This window comes from Aegilops tauschii, chromosome 3 (genome assembly GCF_002575655.3).
Source record: "Aegilops tauschii subsp. strangulata cultivar AL8/78 chromosome 3, Aet v6.0, whole genome shotgun sequence".
NCBI lineage: Eukaryota > Viridiplantae > Streptophyta > Magnoliopsida > Poales > Poaceae > Aegilops > Aegilops tauschii.
In genome coordinates this window covers 43,592,802-43,613,319 of record NC_053037.3, presented here as the reverse complement: position 1 = coordinate 43,613,319, position 20,518 = coordinate 43,592,802, and the positions used below count along the sequence as shown (strand labels likewise).

The 20,518-nt window shown below is 46.9% G+C and overlaps 1 protein-coding gene across 1 annotated transcript; it reads left to right on the top strand.

The window, feature by feature from the left end:
* Positions 1-17,863: 17,863 nt before the first annotated feature.
* Positions 17,864-20,518, top strand: LOC109740098 (uncharacterized). Its single transcript, XM_020299129.4, has 4 exons — positions 17,864-18,554; positions 19,149-19,389; positions 19,528-19,645; positions 19,843-20,518. The coding sequence occupies exons 1-4, from the start codon at positions 17,971-17,973 to the stop codon at positions 19,932-19,934; spliced, it is 1,035 nt and encodes a 344-aa protein (XP_020154718.1). The 5' UTR covers positions 17,864-17,970; the 3' UTR covers positions 19,935-20,518.

The following is a 20,518-nucleotide window of genomic DNA, read 5'->3' as shown; positions in this document are numbered from 1 at the left end:
GATGGGTCTTGTCCATCACATCATTCTCTAATGATGTGATCCCGTTCATCAAATGACAACACATGTATATGGCTAGGAAACTTAACCATCTTTGATTAACGAGCTACTCAAGTAGAGGCGTACTAGGGACACTCTGTTTGTCTATGTATCCACACATGTACCAAGTTTCCGGTTAATACAATTCTAGCATGAATGATAAACATTTATCATGATATAAGGAAATATAAATAACAACTTTATTATTGCCTCTAGGGCATATTTCCTTCAGTCTCCCACTTGCACTAGAGTCAATAATCTAGATTACATAGTAATGATTCTAACACCCATGGAGTCTTGGTGCTGATCATGTTTTGCTCGTGAGAGAGGCTTAGTCAACGGGTCTACAACATTCAGATTCGTATGTATCTTGCAAATCTCTATGTCTCTCTCCTTGACTTGATCGCAGATGGAATTGAAGCGTCTCTTGATGTGTTTGATTCTCTTGTGAAATCTGGATTCCTTTGTCAAGGCAATTGCACCAGTATTGTCACAACAGATTTTCATTGGATCCGATGCACTAGGTATGACACCTAGATCGGATATCAACTCCTTCATCCAGACTCCTTCATTTGCTGCTTTCGAAGCAGCTATGTATTCCGCTTCACACGTAGATCCCGCCACGACGCTCTGCTTGGAACTGCACCAACTAACAGCTCCACCATTCAATATAAATACGTATCCGGTTTGTGACTTAGAGTCATCCGGATCAGTGTCAAAGCTTGCATCGACGTAACCGTTTACGACGAGCTCTTTGCCACCTCCATAAACGAGAAACATATCCTTAGTCCTTTTTAGGCATTTCAGGATGTTCTTGACCGCTGTCCAGTGATCCACTCCCGGATTACTTTGGTACCTCCCTGCTAAACTAATAGCAAGGCACACTAGGGACATGTTAATACATAGCGTACCTCCCTACATATAATATCAGAAATGCTACAGAGCTCCCACTCACTTTCTTGTAAATACAGGCTTCTCCAAAAGTCTGTATAAAACCATATGCTTTGATCACACTATCCAAGCGTATATTCCAACTCCGAGAGGCTTGCACCAGTCCATAAATGGATCGCTGGAGCTTGCACACTTTGCTAGCACCTTTTGGATCGACAAAACCTTCTGGTTGCATCATATACAACTCTTCTTTAAGATATGCATTAAGGAATGCAGTTTTGACATCGATTTGCCAAAATTCATAATCATAAAATGCGGCAATTGCTAGCATGATTCGGACAGACTTAAGCATCGCTACGGGTGAGAAAGTCTCATCGTAGTCAACTCCTTGAACTTGTCGAAAACCTTCCGCAACAAGTCAAGCTTTGTAGAAAGTAACATTACCGTCGGCGTCATTCTTCTTCTTGAAGATCCATTTATTCTCTATGGCTTGCCGATCATCGGGCAAGTCAACCAAAGTCCATACTTTGTTCTCATACATGGATCCCATCTCATATTTCATGGCCTCAAGCCATTTCGCAGAATCTGGGCTCATCATCGCATCCTCATAGTTCGTAGGTTCGTCATGGTCAAGTAACATGACTTCCAGAACAGGATTACCGTACCACTCTGGTGCGGATCTTACTCTGGTTGACCTACGAGGTTCAGTAGTAACTTGATCAGAAGTTTCATGATCATTATCATTAGCTTCCTCACTGATTGGTGTAGGAATCACTGGAACTGATTTCTGTGATGAACTACTTTCCAATTCGGGAGAAGGTACAATTACCTCATCAAGTTCTACTTTCCCCCACTCACTTCTTTCGAGACAAACTCCTTCTCTAGAAAGGATCTATTCTTAGCAACGAATATCTTGGCTTCGGATCTATGATAGAAGGTGTACCCAACAGTCTCCTTTGGGTATCCGATGAAGACACATTTCTCCGATTTGGGTTCGAGCTTATCAGGTTGAAGTTTTATCACATAAGCATCGCAGCCCCAAACTTTAAGAAACGACAACTTGGGTTTCTTGCCAAACCACAGTTCATATGGTGTCGTCTCAACGGATTTAGATGGTGCCCTATTTAACGTGAATGCAGCCGTCTCTAAAGCATAACCCCAAAACGATAGCGGTAAATCAGTAAGAGACATCATAGATCGCACCATATCTAATAAAGTGTGGTTACGACGTTCAGACACACTATTACGCTGTGGTGTTCCAGGTGGCGTGAGTTGCGAAACTATTCCGCATTGTTTTAAATGAAGACCAAACTCATAACTCAAATATTCACCTCCACGATCAGATCGTAGAAACTTTATTTTCTTGTTACGATGATTTCCCACTTCACTCTGAAATTCTTTGAACTTTTCAAATGTTTCAGACTTATGTTTCATCAAGTAGATATACCCATATCTGCTCAAATCATCTGTGAAGGTCAGAAAATAACGATACCCACCGCGAGCATCAACACTCATTGGACCGCATACATTAGTATGTATTATTTCCAATAAGTCTGTTGCTCGCTCTGTTGTTCCGGAGAACGGAGTCTTAGTCATCTTGCCCATGAGGCATGGTTCGCAAGCATCAAGTGATTCATAATCAAGTGATTCCAAAAGCCCATCAGCATGGAGTTTCTTCATGCGCTATACACCAATATGACCTAAATGGCAGTGCCACAAATAAGTTGCCCTATCATTATTAAACTTGTATCTTTTGGCTTCAATACTATGAATACGTGTATCACTACTATCGAGATTCAATAAAAATAGACCACTCATCAAGGGTGCATGACCATAAAAGATATTACTCATATAAATAGAACAACCATTATTCTCTGATTTAAATGAATAACCGTCTCGCATCAAACAAGATCCAGATATAATGTTCATGCTTAACGCAATTATTCAGGTCTAAAACTAATCCTGAAGGTAGATATAGAGGTAGCGTGCCGACCGCGATCACATCGACTTTGGAACCATTTCCCACGCGCATCGTCGCCTCGTCCTTAGCCAATCTTCGTTTAATCTGTAGCCCTTGTTTTGAGTTGCAAATATGAGCAACAGAACTAGTATCAAATACCCGGGCGCTACTACGAGCATTAGTAAGGTACACATCAATAACATGTATATCAAATATACCTTTCACTTTGCCATCCTTCTTATCCGCCAAATACTTGGGGCAGTTCTGCTTCCAATGACCAGTCCCTTTGTAGTAGAAGCACTCAGGCTCAGTCTTAGGTCCAGACTTGGGCTTCTTCACTTGAGCAGCAACTTGCTTGCCATTCTTCTTGAAGTTCCCTTTCTTCCCTTTGCCCTTCTTCTTGAAACTAGTGGTCTTGTTTACCATCAACACTTGATGCTCCTTCTTGATTTCTACCTCTGCAGCCTTTAGCATTGCGAAGAGCTCGGGAATTGTCTTATCCTTCCCTTGCATATTATAGTTCATCACGAAGCTTTGTAGCTTGGTGGCAGTGATTGAAGAACTCTGTCAATGACACTATCAACAGGAAGATTAACTCTCAGTTGATGGTTGTGGTACCCAGACATTCTGAGTATATGTTCACTGACTGAACTATTCTCCTCCATTTTGCAGCTGTAGAACTTATTGGAGACTTCATATCTCTCAATCCGGGCATTTGCTTGAATTATTAACTTCAACTCCTGGAACATCTCATATGCTCCATGACGTTCAAAACGTCGTTGAAGTCCCGGTTCTAAGCCGTAAAGCATGGCACACTGACGTATCGAGTAGTCATCAGCTTTGCTCTGCCAGGCGTTCATAACGTCCGGCATTGCTCCTGCAACGGGTCTTGCACCTAGTGGTGCTTCCAGGACGTAATTCTTCTGTGCAGCAATGAGGATAATCCTCAAGTTACGGACCCAGTCCGTGTAGTTGCTACCATCATCTTTCAACTTAGCTTTCTCTAGGAATGCACTAAAATTCAAAGTAACAGTAGCACGGGCCATTTATCTACAATAACATAGACATGCAAAATACTATCAGGTGCTAAGTTCATGATAAATTTGTTGGAAATATGCCCTAGAGGCAATAATAAAATGGTTATTATTATATTTCCTTGTTCATGATAATTGTCTATTGTTCATGCTTTAATTGTGTTATCCGGAAATCGTAATACATGTGTGAATACATAGACCATAACATGTCCCTAGTGAGCCTCTAGTTGACTAGCTCGTTGATCAATGGATGGTTACGGTTTACTGACCATGGACATTGGATGTCATTGATAACGGATCACATCATTAGGAGAATGATGTGATGGACAAGACCCAATCCTATGCATAGCACTAGATCGTGTAGTTCGTTTGCTAAAGCTTTTCTAATGTCAAGTATCATTTCCTTAGACCATGAGATCGTGCAACTCCCGGATACCGTAGGAATGCTTTGAGTGTACCAAACGTCACAACGTAACTGGGTGGCTATAAAGGTGCACTACAGGTATCTCCGAAAGTGTCTGTTGGGTTGGCTCGGATCGAGACTGGGATTTGTCACTCCGTATGACGGAGAGGTATCTCTGGGCCCACTCGGTATTGCATCATCATAATGAGCTCAATGTGACTAAGTAGTTAGTCACGGGATCATGCATTACGGAACGAGTAAAGTGACTTGCCGGTAATGAGATTGAACGAGGTATTGGGATACCGACGATCGAATCTCGGGCAAGTAAAGTACCGATTGACAAAGGGAATTGTATACGGGATTGCTTGAATCCTCGACATCGTGGTTCATCCGATGAGATCATCGTGGAACATTTGGGAGCCAACATGGGTATCCAGATCCCGCTATTGGTTATTGTCTAGAGAGGTGTCTCGGTCATGTCTGCATGATTCCCGAACCCGTAGGGTCTACACACTTAAGGTTCGATGATGCTAGGGTTATAAGGAAGGTTTGTATGTGATTACCGAATGTTGTTCGGAGTCCCGGATGAGATCCTGGACGTCACGAGGAGTTCCGGAATGGTCCGGAGGTAAAGATTTATATATGGGATGTCACCATACGGTCACCGGAAATATTCGGGGGTATACCGGTATTGTACCGGGACCACCGGAGGGGTTCCGGGGGTCCACCGGGAGGGTCCACCTGCCCCGGAGGGCCTTATGGGCTGTAGGTGGAAGGGAACCAGCCCTTAGTGGGCTGGGCGCCAACCCCCCCAGGGCCCATGCGCCTAGGGTTTGGGGGGAACCCTAAAGGGGGGGCGCCCCCCTTGCTTGGGGGGCAAGCTCCCTCCCCCCTTGGCCGCCGCCCCCTCTAGATCTCATCTAGAGGGGTCGGCCCCCTTCCCCCTTCTCCCTATAAATAGAGGGGTGAGGGGAGGGCTGCAGCACCACATCCAAGGCGTAGCCCCTCCCCTCCCCAACACCTCTCCTCCTCTGCGTGTGCTTGGCGAAGCCCTGCCGGAGAACTGTCACTCCACCACCACCACGCCGTCGTGCTGCTGTTGGAGCCTTCTTCCTCAACCTCTCCCTCCTCCTTGCTAGATCAAGGCATGGGAGACGTCACCGCTCCGTACGTGTGTTGAATGCGGAGGTGCCGTCCGTTCGGCGCTTGGATCATCGGTGATTTGGATCACGATGAGTACGACTCCATCAACCCCGTTCTATTGAACGCTTCCGCTCGCGATCTACAATGGTATGTAGATGCACTCCTCCCCTCTCGTTGCTAGTAAACTCCATAGATTGATCTTGGTGATGCGTAGAAAATTTTAATTTCTGCTACGATCCCCAACAGTGGCATCATGAGCTAGGTCTATGCGTAGTTTCTATGCACGAGTAGAACACAAGTTGTTGTGGGCGTCGATTTTCTCAATTTACTTGCCGTTACTAGTCTTATCTTGATTCGGCGACATCGTGGGATGAAGCGGCCCGGACCGACCTTACACGTACGCTTACGTGAGACAGGTTCCACCGACTGACATGCACTAGTTGCATAAGGTGGCTAGTGGGTGTCTGTCTCTCCCACTTTAGTCGGATCGGATTCGATGAAAAGGGTCCTTATGAAGGGTAAATAGAAATTGGCATATCACGTTTTGGTTTTGGCGTAGGTAAGAATCGTTCTTGCTAGAAACCTATAGCAGCCACGTAAAAGTTTGCAACAACAATTAGAGGACGTCTAACTTGTTTTTGCAGCAAGTGTCATGTGATGTGATATGGCCAGAAGGATGTGATGAATGATATATGTGATGTATGAGATTGATCATGTTCTTGTAATAGGAATCACGACTTGCATGTCGATGAGTATGACAACCGACAGGAGCCATAGGAGTTGTCTTAATTTATTTATGACCTGCGTGTCAACTGGAACGTCATGTAATTACTTTACTTTATTGCTAACCGTTAGCCATAGTAGTAGAAGTAATAGTTGGCGAGACAACTTCATGAAGACACGATGATGGAGACCATGATGATGGAGATCATGGTGTCATGCCGGTGACGATGATGAACATGGCGCCCCGAAGATGGAGGTCAAAAGGAGCAAAATGATATTGGCCATATCATGTCACTATTTGATTGCATGTGATGTTTATCATGTTTTACATCTTATTTGCTTAGAACGACGGTAGCATAAATAAGATGATCCCTCGCTAAAATTTCAAGAAAGTGTTCCCCCTAACTGTGCACCGTTGCGAAGGTTCGTTGTTCCGAAGCACCACGTGATGATCGGGTGTGATAGGTTCTAACGTTCGCATACAACGGGTGTAAGCCAGATTTACACACGCAATACACTTAGGTTGACTTGACGAGCCTAGCATGTACAGACATGGCCTCTGAACACAAGAGACCGAAAGGTCGAACATGAGTCATATAGCAGATACGATCAACATGAAGATGTTCACCGATGATGACTAGTCCGTCTCACGTGATGATCGGACACGGCCTAGTTGACTCGGATCATGTATCACTTAGATGACTAGAGGGATGTCTGTCTGAGTGGGAGTTCATTAATAATTTGATTAGATGAACTTAATTATCATGAACTTAGTCTAAAAAACCTTTACAATATGTCTTGTAGATCAAATGGCCCACGCTAATGTTGCCCTCAACTTCAACGCGTTCCTAGAGAAAACCAAGCTGAAAGACGATGGTAGCAACTACACGGACTGGGTCCGTAACCTGAGGATTATCCTCATAGCTGCCAAGAAAGCATATGTCCTTGAAGCACCGCTAGGTGATGCACCTGTTTTCCCAGCAACTCAAGACGTTCTGAACGCCTGGCAGTCACATAGTGATGATTACTCCCTGGTTCAGTGCGGTATGCTTTACAGCTTAGAACCGGGGCTCCAAAAGCGTTTTGAGCAGCACGGAGCATATGAGATGTTCCAAGAGCTGAAAATGGTTTTCCAAGCTCATGCCCGGGTCGAGAGATATGAAGTCTCCGACAAGTTCTACAGTTGTAAGATGGAGGAGAATAGTTCCGTCAGCGAACACATACTCAAAATGTCTGGGTTGCACAACCGCTTGTCTCAGCTGGGAGTTAATCTCCCGGATGACGCGGTCGTTGACAGAATCCTTCAGTCGCTCCCACCTAGCTACAAGAGCTTTGTGATGAACTTCAATATGCAGGGGATGGAAAAGACCATTCCTGAGGTATATTCAATGCTGAAATCAGCGGAGGTGGAGATCAAAAAGGAACATCAAGTGTTGATGGTGAATAAAACCACTAAGTTCAAGAAAGGCAAGGGTAAGAAGAACTTCAAGAAAGACGGCAAGGGAGTTGCCGCGCCCGGTAAGCAAGCTGCCGGGAAGAAGACAAAGAATGGACCCAAGCCTGAGACTGAGTGCTTTTATTGCAAGGGAAACGGTCACTGGAAGCGGAACTGCCCCAAGTACTTAGCGGATAAGAAGGCCGGCAATACCAAAGGTATATGTGATATACATGTTATAGATGTGTACCTAACCAGCGCTCGTAGTAGCTCCTGGGTATTTGATACCGGTGCGGTTGCTCATATTTGTAACTCAAAGCAGGAGCTGCGGAATAAGCGGAGGCTGGCGAAGGACGAGGTGACGATGCGCGTCGGGAATGGTTCCAAGGTCGATGTGATCGCCGTCGGCACGCTACCTCTACATTTACCTATGGGACTAGTTTTAAACCTCAATAATTGTTATTTAGTGCCAGCTTTGAGCATGAACATTGTATCTGGATCTCGTTTAATGCGAGATGGCTACTCATTTAAATCCGAGAATAATGGTTGTTCTATTCATATGAGAGATATGTTTTATGGTCATGCCCCGCTGGTCAATGGTTTATTCTTAATGAATCTCGAACGTGATGTTACACATATTCATAGTGTGAATGCCAAGAAATGTAAGGTTGATAATGATAGTCCCACATACTTGTGGCACTGCCGCCTTGGTCACATTGGTGTCAAACGCATGAAGAAACTCCATGCAGATGGACTTTTGGAGTCTCTTGATTATGAATCATTTGACACGTGCGAACCATGCCTCATGGGCAAAATGACCAAGACTCTGTTCTCCGGAACAGTGGAGCGAGCAACCAACTTATTGGAAATCATACATACTGATGTGTGCGGTCCAATGAGCGTTGAGGCTCGCGGTGGCTATCGTTATGTTCTCACCCTCACTGATGACTTGAGTAGATATGGGTATGTCTACTTAATGAAACACAAGTCTGAGACCTTTGAAAATTTCAAGGAATTTCAGAGTGAGGTTGAGAATCAACGTGACAGGAAAATAAAGTTCTTACGATCAGATCGTGGAGGGGAATATTTGAGTCACGAATTTGGCACATACTTAAGGAAATGTGGAATTGTTTCACAACTCACGCCACCTAGAACACCTCAGCGTAATGGTGTGTCCGAACGTCGTAATCGCACTCTATTGGATATGGTGTGATCTATGATGTCTCTTACCGATCTACCGCTATCATTCTGGGGTTATGCTTTAGAGACTGCCGCATTCACTTTAAATAGGGCTCCGTCGAAATCCGTTGAGACGACACCGTATGAATTATGGTTTGGAAAGAAACCTAAGCTGTCGTTTCTTAAAGTTTGGGGATGCGATGCTTATGTCAAGAAACTTCAACCTGAAAAGCTCGAACCCAAGTCGGAAAAATGCGTCTTCATAGGATACCCTAAGGAAACCATTGGGTATACCTTCTACCTCAGATCCGAAGGCAAGATCTTCGTTGCCAAGAACGGGTCCTTTCTGGAGAAAGAGTTTCTCTCGAAAGAAGTAAGTGGGAGGAAAGTGGAACTTGATGAGATGACCCCTCTCGAACCAGAAAGTAGCACAGCACAAGAAAATGTTTCTGTGGTGCCTGCACCGACTAGAGAGGAAGTTAATGATGATGATCATGATCAAGTTACCACTGAACTTCGTAGGTCCACAAGGACACGTTCCGCACCAGAGTGGTACGGCAACCCTGTCCTGGAAATCATGTTGTTGGACAACGGTGAACCTTCAAACTATGAAGAAGCAATGGCGGGTCCAGATTCCAACAAATGGCTTGAAGCCATGCAATCCGAGATAGGATCCATGTATGAAAACAAAGTATGGACTTTGACAGACTTGCCCGATGATCGGCGAGCGATAGAAAATAAATGGATCTTTAAGAAGAAGACGGACGCGGATGGAAATGTTACCATCTATAAAGCTCGACTTGTCGCTAAGGGTTATCGACAAGTTCAAGGAGTTGACTACGATGAGACCTTCTCACCCGTAGCGAAGCTGAAGTCCGTCTGAATCATGTTAGCAATTGCCGCATTCTACGATTATGAAATATGGCAAATGGACGTCAAAACGGCATTCCTTAACGGCTTCCTTAAGGAAGAATTGTATATGATGCAGCCGGAAGGTTTTGTCGATCCTAAGAATGCTGACAAAGTATGCAAGCTCCAGTGCTCAATCTATGGGCTGGTGCAGGCATCTCGGAGTTGGAACATTCGCTTTGATGAGATGATCAAAGCGTTTGGGTTTACGCGGACTTATGGAGAAGCCTGTGTTTACAAGAAAGTGAGTGGGAGCTCTGTAGCATTTCTCTTATTATATGTGGATGACATACTATTGATGGGAAATGATATAGAATTCTTGGAAAGTATAAAGGCCTACTTGAATAAGTGTTTTTCAATGAAGGACCTTGGAGAAGCTACTTACATATTAGGCATCAAGATCTATAGAGATAGATCGAGACGCCTCATAGGTCTTTCACAAAGCACATACCTTGACAAGATATTGAAGAAGTTCAATATGGATCAGTCCAAGAAGGGGTTCTTGCCTGTATTGCAAGGTGTGAGATTGAGCACGGCTCAATGCCCGACCACGGCAGAAGATAGAGAAAAGATGAGTGTCGTCCCATATGCCTCGGCCATAGGGTCTATTATGTATGCCATGCTGTGTACCAGACCTGATGTAAACCTTGCCGTAAGTTTGGTAGGAAGGTACCAAAGTAATCCCGGCATGGAACACTGGACAGCGGTCAAGAACATCCTGAAGTACCTGAAAAGGACTAAGGATATGTTTCTCGTTTATGGAGGTGACGAAGAGCTCGTCGTAAAGGGTTACGTCGATGCTAGCTTCGACACAGATCTGGATGACTCTAAGTCACAAACCGGATACATGTATATTTTGAATGGTGGGGCAGTCAGCTGGTGCAGTTGCAAGCAAAGCGTCGTGGCGGGATCTACATGTGAAGCGGAGTACATGGCAGCCTCGGAGGCAGCACATGAAGCAATTTGGATGAAGGAGTTCATTGCCGACCTAGGAGTTATTCCCAATGCATCAGGACCGATGACTCTCTTCTGTGACAACACTGGAGCTATTGCCCTTGCCAAGGAACCCAGGTTTCACAAGAAGACCAGGCACATCAAGCGTCGCTTCAACTCCATTCGTGAAAATGTTCAAAATGGAGACATAGATATTTGTAAAGTGCATACGGATTTGAATGTCGCAGATCCGTTGACTAAACCTCTTCCACGAGCGAAACATGATCAACACCAGAACTCTATGGGTGTACGATTCATCACAATGTAACTAGATTATTGACTCTAGTGCAAGTGGGAGACTGTTGGAAATATGCCCTAGAGGCAATAATAAAATGGTTATTATTATATTTCCTTGTTCATGATAATTGTCTATTGTTCATGCTTTAATTGTGTTATCCGGAAATCGTAATACATGTGTGAACACATAGACCATAACATGTCCCTAGTGAGCCTCTAGTTGACTAGCTAGTTGATCAATAGATGGTTATGGTTTCCTGATCATGGACATTGGATGTCATTGATAACGGGATCACATCATTAGGAGAATGATGTGATGGACAAGACCCAATCCTAAGCATAGCACTAGATTGTGTAGTTCGTTTGCTAAAGCTTTTCTAATGTCAAGTATCATTTCCTTAGACCATCAGATCGTGCAACTCCCGGATACCGTAGGAATGCTTTGGGTGTACCAAACGTCAAAACATAACTGGGTGGCTATAAAGGTGCACTACAGGTATCTCCGAAAGTGTCTGTTGGGTTGGCTCGGATCGAGACTGGGATTTGTCACTCTGTATGACGGAGAGGTATCTCTGGGCCCACTCGGTATTGCATCATCATAATGAGCTCAATGTGACTAAGTAGTTAGTCACGGGATCATGCATTACGGAACGAGTAAAGTGACTTGCCGGTAACGAGATTGAACGAGGTATTGGGATACCGACGATCGAATCTCGGGCAAGTAAAGTACCGATTGACAAAGGGAATTGTATACGGGATTTCTTGAATCCTCGACATCGTGGTTCATCCGATGAGATCATCGTGGAACATGTGGGAGCCAACATGGGTATCCAGATCCCGCTGTTGGTTATTGGCTAGAGAGGTGTCTCGGTCATGTCTGCATGATTCCCGAACCCGTAGGGTCTACACACTTAAGGTTCGATGACGCTAGGGTTATAAGGAAGGTTTGTATGTGATTACCGAATGTTTTTCGGAGTCCCGAATGAGATCCCAGACATCACGAGGAGTTCCGGAATGGTCCGGAGGTAAAGATTTATATATGGGAAGTCACCATACGGTCACCGGAAATATTCGGGGGTATACCGGTATTGTACCGGGACCACCGGAGGGGTTCTGGGGGTCCACCTGCCCCGGAGGGCCTTATGGGCTGTAGGTGGAAGGGAACCAGCCCTTAGTGGGCTGGGCGCCAATGCCCCCAGGGCCCATGCGCCTAGGGTTTGGGGGGAACCCTAAAGGGGGGGGCGCCCCGCTTGCTTGGGGGGCAAGCTCCCTCCCCCCTTGGCCGCCGCCCCCCCTCTAGATCTCATCTAGAGGGGCCGGCCCCCTTCCCCCTTCTCCCTATAAATAGAGGGGTGAGGGGAGGGCTGCAGCACCACATCCAAGGCGCAGCCCCTCCCCTCCCCAACACCTCTCCTCCTCTGCGTGTGCTTGGCGAAGCCCTGCCGGAGAACTGTCACTCCACCACCACCACGCCGTCGTGCTGCTGTTAGAGCCTTCTTCCTCAACCTCTCACTCCTCCTTGCTGGATCAAGGCGTGGCAGACGTCACCGCTCCGTACGTGTGTTGAACGCGGAGGTGCCGTCCGTTCGGCGCTTGGATCATCAGTGATTTGGATCACGACGAGTACGACTCCATCAACCCCGTTCTCTTGAACGCTTCCGCTCGCGATCTACAAGGGTATGTAGATGCACTCCTCCCCTCTCGTTGCTAGTAAACTCCATAGATTGATCTTGGTGATGCGTAGAAAATTTTAATTTCTGCTACGATCCCCAACAAAATTAAAGTTCAATTAATCATATTACTTAAGAACTCCCACTTAGATAGACATCCCTCTAATCTTCTAAGTGATCACGTGATCCAAATCAATTAAACCATGTCCGATCATCACGTGTGATGGAGTAGTTTTCAATGGTGAACATCACTACATTGATCATATCTACTATATGATTCATGCTCGACCTTTCGGTCTCAGTGTTCCGAGGCCATATCTGCATATGCTAGGTTCGTCAAGTTTAACCCGAGTATTCCGCGTGTGCAAAACTGGCTTGCACCCGTTGTATGTGAATGTAGAGCTTATCACACCCGATCATCACGTGGTGTCTCGGCACGACAAACTATAGCAACGGTGCATACTTAGGGAGAACACTTATACCTTGAAATTTAGTGAGAGATCATCTTATAATGCTACCGCCGTACTAAGCAAAATAAGATGCATAAAGGATAAACATCACATGCAATCAATATAAGTGATATGATATGGCCATCATTATCTTGTGCCTTTGATCTCCATCTCCAAAGCATCGTCATGATCACCATCGTCACCGGCTTGACACCTTGATCACCATCGTAGCATCGTTGTCGTCTTGCTAACTATTGCTTCTATGATTATCGCTACCGCTTAGTGATAAAGTAAAGCAATTACATGGCGATTTCATTTTATACAATAAAGCGACAACCATATGGCTCCTGCCAGTTGCCGATAACTGTTACAAAACATGATCATCTCATACAACAATTTATATATCATCACGTCTTGACCATATCACATCACAACAAGCCCTGCAAAAACAAGTTAGACGTCCTCTACTTTGTTGTTGCAAGTTTTACGTGGCTGCTATGGGCTTCTAGCAAGAACCGTTCTTACCTACGCATCAAAACCATAACGATTTTTCGTCAAGTGTTGTTTTAACCTTCAACAAGGACCGGGCATAGTCAAACTCGATTCAACTAAAGCTGGAGAAATAGACACCCGCTAGCCACCTGTGTGCGAAGCACGTCGGTAGAACGAGTCTCATGAACGCGGTCATGTAATGTCGGTCCGGGCCGCTTCATCCAACAATACCGCCGAATCAAAGTAAGACGTTGCTGGTAAGCAGTATGACTATTATCGCCCACAACTCATTGTGTTCTACTCGTGCATATAACATCTACGCATAGACCTGGCTCGGATGCCACTGTTGGGGAATGTAGTAATTTCAAAAAAATTCCTACGCACACGAAAGATCTATCATGGTGATGCATAGCAACGAGACGGGAGAGTGTTGTCTACGTACCCTCGTAGACCGAAAGCGGAAGCGTTATGACAACGTGGTTGATGTAGTCGAACGTCTTCGCGATCCAACCGATCCAAGTACCGAACGTACGGCACCTCCGTGATCTGCACACGTTCAGCTCGGTGACGTCCCTCGAACTCTTGATCCAGTTGAGGCCGAGGGAGAGTTCCATCAGCACGACGGCGTGGCGACGGTGATGATGAAATTTACCGGCGCAGGGCTTCGCCTAAGCACTACGACTATATGACTGAGGTGTGTAACTGTGGAGGGGGCACTGCACACGGCTAAAAGATCAACTTGTGTGTCTATGGGGTGCCCCCTGGCCACATATATAAAGGAGGGGAGGGAAGAGATGGCCGGCCCAAGGGGGGCGCGCCAGGTGTGGGGAATTTTACTAGGACTCCCCAGTCCAAGTAGGATTCCCCTCCTCTTTCCTATTCCTAGTAGGAGAAGGAGGGAAGGAGGAGGAGGAGAGAAGAAAAGGGCCCCCCAACCCTAGTCCAATTCGGTTTGGGCTAGGGGGGCGCGCGCCACTCCCTGGCCGGCCTCCTCTCTTCCACCACTAGGCGCATGAGGCCCAATAACTTCCCGAGGGGGGGGGGGTCCGGTAACCCCCAGTACTCCCAAACTCACCCGAAACGACCCGAACCATTCCGGTATCCGAATGTAACCTTCCAATATATGAATCTTTATGTCTCGACCATTTCGAGACTCCTTGTCATGTCCGTGATCTCATTTGGGACTCCGAACAACCTTCGGTCATCAAATCACATAACTCATAATACAAATCGTCATCGAACGTTAAGCGTGCGGACCCTACGGGTTCGAGAACTATGTAGACATGACCGAGACACATCTCCGGTCAATAACCAATAGCGGAACCTGGATGCTCATATTAGCTCCTACATATTCTACGAAGATCTTTATCGGTCAAACCGCATAACAACATACGTTGTTCCCTTTGTCATCGGTATGTTACTTGCCCGAGATTCGATCGTCGGTATCATCATACCTAGTTCAATCTCGTTACCGACAAGTCTCTTTACTCTTTCCGTAATGCATCATCCCGTAACTAACTCGTTAGTCACATTGCTTGCAAGGCTTGTAGTGATGTGCATTACCGAGAGGGCCCAGAGATACCTCTCCGATACACGGAGTGACAAATCGTAATCTCGATCTATGCCAACTCAACAAACACCATCGGAGACACCTGTAGGGCATCTTCATAATCACCCAGTTATGTTGTGACATTTGATAGCACACAAGGTGCTCCTCCAGTATTCGGGAGTTGCATAATCTCATAGTCTGAGAAACATGTATAAGTCATGAAGAAAGCAATAGCAGAAAAACTAAACGATCATTATGCTAAGCTAACGGATGGGTCTTGTCCATCACATCATTCTCTAATGATGTGATCCCGTTCATCAAATGACAACACATGTCTATGGCTAGGAAACTTAACCATCTTTGACTAACAAGCTAGTCAAGTAGAGGCATACTAGGGACACTCTATTTGTCTATGTATCCACACATGTACTAAGTTTCTGGTTAATACAATTCTAGCATGAATAATAAACATTTATGATGATATAAGGAAATATAAATAACAACTTTATTATTGCCTCTAGGGCATATTTCCATCAATGTGCCGTAGTAGGTGGTCCTCCTACGTCACCATGTCGCCATCCCCTTGGGTGCCAGCTCCAACATCGTCAGCTGATCTAACAGTGCCTTACCGTCCATGACCATGTCGCTCCCTCGTTGGGGCCCACCACTGCCTTCATCACCCCCTCTTGTCGCATCAGGCCCATGGCGGGCCCGGCCAGACGGGGACGGGCCGAGCAGTCCCATCCTTTCCATCATCACAATATTCCTTCATGACAGTGGTTGCGCCCATACAATGTCGCCAGGGATTGATCCCTCGCCCTAGAGACTTGAGGGAGGGGCATGGCGCCTTCTCGGGGCGAGAAGCCGAGGATACGACTATCCGAGGTCTGCCCTTGGAGCTCTCGATCCAAATCACCTGGTGAAAGACATCGAGGCTCGACCACGACCTACCCAGCCAACATGGGGTCGTGTTGCAGTGCTTAGGCCGCCAACAAAATTTCACACAAGAAATCAAACAAAATCATCCATGCCCAAAGGAGGGAGGTGGAAAACAAAAATGAGGCTTATTGGGTTGACATCGGGTGCTAGAGTCACCCATGGTTAAAGTGGTCGAGAAGCCGCGACATCCATTGGGATCGCCATAGCCATCGATGCAACCTCTAGTTCCTCTACGCGCATCCTATAACAAATAGAGGGGTGGCGATGCAGTCTCCGGTGCAAGGGACTCATCTGAGGGCTTCCTTATTGATGGAGATGGAGCGGCGGCGTGGCCTTGGTCGGCACATGATGAAAATACGGCGGATGATTGTGTTTGATACTGAGCGCCAGGGCTAAAGAGTTGTGGTGCTACTCGACACGCTATTAGATGGGGTAGCGGTGCTGGTGCAAAGGGGAGAGGCATGAGAGCATGCAACGTGGGAGAAGCAAGAGTGGTATGGGACATTAGGTTTTTGGTGTGTTGTGGGCTTCCTTTTCTAGCTTGTTTCACATGAAGTTTTGGCTTTTTACGTTTTTTTGCAAACCCACGGTAGAGGTTAGATCAATAGTGAACAAAAGCACGTGAATGATCGAACACTAGGAGCTAGTGGCCACGAGCGGACCATCCCGGGTAGGCCCAGGATGGCGAGTTCTTCACTAACTCTAAACTCTGTTACTACCGAGATGTTGCATTTAGATATAGTATAAAAACGAAAATAAGATCACACGCGATTGTCGATGAAAACATGAGTACAGTCTCTTCCTAATGAATTGAGACTTGAAATTATCAAGCGGCAAAACTTTTTCCTTGATGCGAGCATCGAATCATCATTGAACCAACACAAACAATAAATCTGAATGCCCATTTAGTTCCTACAATTTGTGCGCCAGAATCTACTGAGTTAACCTATGAAGAGAAAATAACCAACATTTTTGTGGTCTCATATATCTTGTTCATAAACATGGAGTGAAATCAACACCTTCCATCCTAATTATTTTAACCCATCCTAAGTTAAGCGGGGCACACGACGACTGCCCTAGACTCGATGTTTCCTGCTTGTCGTCTCCCTCTTAGGCTAGGGACAGGAGTCACCTGCTTCTAGAGATGCTTTTGAGGTAGAGAACACGAGAAAGATAGAAAACAAGATATGTGAAGCCGGCACGTACACATTTATACACATGCGGGGCCACGCTAGCGAAAAGACAGTCACTGACCGGTAGCGAGGGACGACGACAACAAAACACGTCGGATCCCTCAGAGCAACACATCTCTACGTGCATAGTAAGTAATGAACATATGTCTTGGTTGAGTTACTCTACGTGTGGGGCTACGATGACAGCGGATGGCGACATCAAAACACTTATTGCAGCCCTCGCAACGACCCATTTCTACCAAACATATCAGGTGAAGAGATGTCCCGATTGAGTTGTTCTGGATCTATCTAGCGAAGGAACCTAACATTTTTGTTCCTCATAAATCTTGGTCATAACTCATAAACATGGAAAGCCCTAAAAAAAACTCATAAACATGGAATGGAATCAAGTCCCTCCATCCCATTCATTTCATTATAGGGAAGAAATGAACACTTTCCATATGCCAATAGCCCGCCAACGCCAGCGGCCAGCCGGCGGCAACCAACGGTAACATCGGCCGCGCGCGCGCCCGGCGGCACAGCGCACTGCTATAACCACTCGTCTCTTCCTCCCCCCGCCGCGACCCCACCCCCACCTACCCCCCTCCCCCCCCCCCCCCCCCCCCCCCCCCCCCCTCTTCAACGGCTACCAGAAAAACGCCGGAAAAGAAAAGAAAAAGAAAGGGAAAGCGGGGGAGGAGACGACAAGCCCGAGGCAGGCGCCAGCCAGCGACCGAACCCTAGCTGCCAGCCAGGATGGGCAAGCTCCTCTGCGACTCCTCCCCCGGCGGCGGCGCCGTCGCCGTCGCCGAGGCCCTCCCGCCCTCCCCCGCCCCGGCCTCGCCGCCGCAGCTCCTCGCCTGGGCCGCCCCCGAGCCCCCCGCCGGCTGGTCCGCCGTCTGGGCGCTCGACGACCAGCAGCGCCGCCGCCTGCTCCGGATCTGGGAGCGCGGCGTCGCCTGGAAGCCGCCCCGCCAGGGGGGCGACGGCCCGGAGGCCCCCGCCCCCGCCCCCGCCGTCGTCTTCCGCCTCGACCACGGCGGGGAGGTCGAGTCCGACGGCAATTGCCTCTTCACCGCCGCGCGGAGGGCCGCCGCCGCCAAGGCCGAGGCGCGCGAGCTCCGGCACCGCGCCGTGCGCCGCTTCGCCGACGTCTACGCCGCGGCCGAGGCCTCCGACAGGGGCGCCGTCGACGCCGCCGTGCGCCATCTCTACGCGCCGGATCTCAAGGCCGGCTGGGGCGTCCACGTCGTCCAGGAGGTCAAGCTGCTCGCGCCCAAGGCCGACCGCGACGCCCTCGACGCCGCCATCCAGGAGCTCGTCGGCATCGGCATCCAAAGGTACCGTGGCTGCCCCGCCAATCCCGGATCTAGTCTTCCTGCTCGCGCTCGAATCTATTGCTACCATGCGTGTCTGGATCTAAAGACACCGTCTTTCCTTGGAATCACGCGGAATTCGTCTTCCTGTCTTGCGTTGATCCGATCCCCTTTGCTGTCGAATGAAACAAGTCTAGTCTTTTGTGTCTGTTTACATTTAGACCTTGCGTTTCTTGATTCTTTCTTATGTTAATTCGCGTAAGAACACCAATTGATGCAATTTCAATGCGTCATGAAGCTGCAAGAATCGCCTCACATGGTGTGTTTGTATTCTAGTACCCCGCATAAATTGGTCAACGAAGGAATCATGGTTTTACTGTTGCCACCCTGGCATGGGCTGATGTAGTGGCAAAGTATGGACCTTCCAAGTAGATGATTGATATCCAGCCTGTTAATTGTGCTGTGGTACATTTTTTGGTACTACTACCATTTATGCTTCTTGCCTGGCACTGGTACAATTGTAGTACATCTCAATTAGAATATCGAGTTGATTTGTTTGGTACCATTATGCTTCTTTCATGTTAATTATATGTGCTTATCTTCTTCATTGCCTTGCAGGGAACTGGCAGCCGAGACTATCTACAAGGAGAGATGTATCGCTGTCGACGATGGAGATAGTTGGGCCAAGTACATGTCCATTTCTGGTTCTGCGGAGGATGAACATGACATAATCACCCTGCAGTACACAGAGGAGGGCTTGCTGACCATCGATGAGAACCGGGATGGGCGCGCGGCTGCGTTTGGTGATGATATTGCCATCGAGTGCCTTGCCACCGAGTTCAAGAGAGAAGTTTTCGTGGTAAATTCAATAAACTCGCTGATATGATGTTTTTTTTCCTCTCATTTCTGTTATTTCTGTCAATAGAACTGGCCACAGTTGTATGCAGCATTTTACATGTTGATCTGATTGAATCTTTTATTTGTGCGGCATTGACAGGTGCAAGCACATGGCACTGATGCAATGGTTGATGAGGATAACTGCGTGTTCTTCCTCCCTCACCTCCCTAGAGGAGAAATCTGTGATGTGCCCATCTTTCTATTCATGAAGGGAACAGGTGCGTTGTTGGTTGGCAGTCTTGTTGTGCTTTCTTCTGCAAGTCAGCCTTAGCTGATGAGTTTTTTTTTTTTTTGAGGGAAGGCCATCATGGCTAGCTTTATTAGATCAAAAAACAATTACATTAAAGAGTGTCTATCTCTTCAGTTTTGTTTCCTGTTTCTCTGTCTAAGTAGATACCCAAATCTTTGCCTGCAGCATGGTGTGGTGCTGGTGCGGACCATTACGAGCCATTGATCGCCACCGTCCTCCAGCATGTTACTCCAGACAAGGCAGCTGTTGTACTTTGAGGAAGGGGTTGTTGTTGTAGTCTTTAGTCGGCGATGCAGTCGAGCCAATTTTGTCACCGGAGCTAGAGTGCCGAATTGTGGAGCAACATCTATGCCCAAGAGGAGAGGATAGATGATCTGTCTAACTGTGCATTTGCAGGGTCTTGCCTGCTCCTGAAGCTGTGTACCTTTTTTGTATGGCGTTTTCTGTTGTTGTATGTTGGTGGTATGGTAGGTTCTGACTGCTGCTAGAGATTGAGCGAGTGATAGAAACACCGATTCTAGCTTCTTGTTGTTGTGCGCCCCATTGTTGGCCGGCATTTTCCATTTGATTCTTTTTGTGAGGGATTCACCATTTGGCGGTTGCCTGCTCGTAGGAGCGAGCATATGCTCGGACAGTCAGAATGGAACCGATTCATTGAATTTTTTTGGTGTTGGGGTGAGGTATTTCTTCTAGCCAGCTTTCCCATGTAGCCCCCTGTTCTTGTACTAGCTTTGTTCACAAACATGTGTACAACTGGTACTTGTAATAATGGATGATACCAATAAGATTGTGAACCCTAAATTCATCAAGAGTGTGACTGGATTTGCAGTCTGCTTCGTCA

Bases quoted from the DNA above. Each gene is read 5' to 3' on its own strand.
- LOC109740098 (XM_020299129.4), top strand. From the start codon at position 17,971: ATGGGCAAGCTCCTCTGCGACTCCTCCCCCGGCGGCGGCGCCGTCGCC. The intron at 18,555-19,148 runs GTACCGTGGCTG...ATTGCCTTGCAG, and splicing joins GTCGGCATCGGCATCCAAAG to GGAACTGGCAGCCGAGACTA. The intron at 19,390-19,527 runs GTAAATTCAATA...CGGCATTGACAG, and splicing joins TCAAGAGAGAAGTTTTCGTG to GTGCAAGCACATGGCACTGA.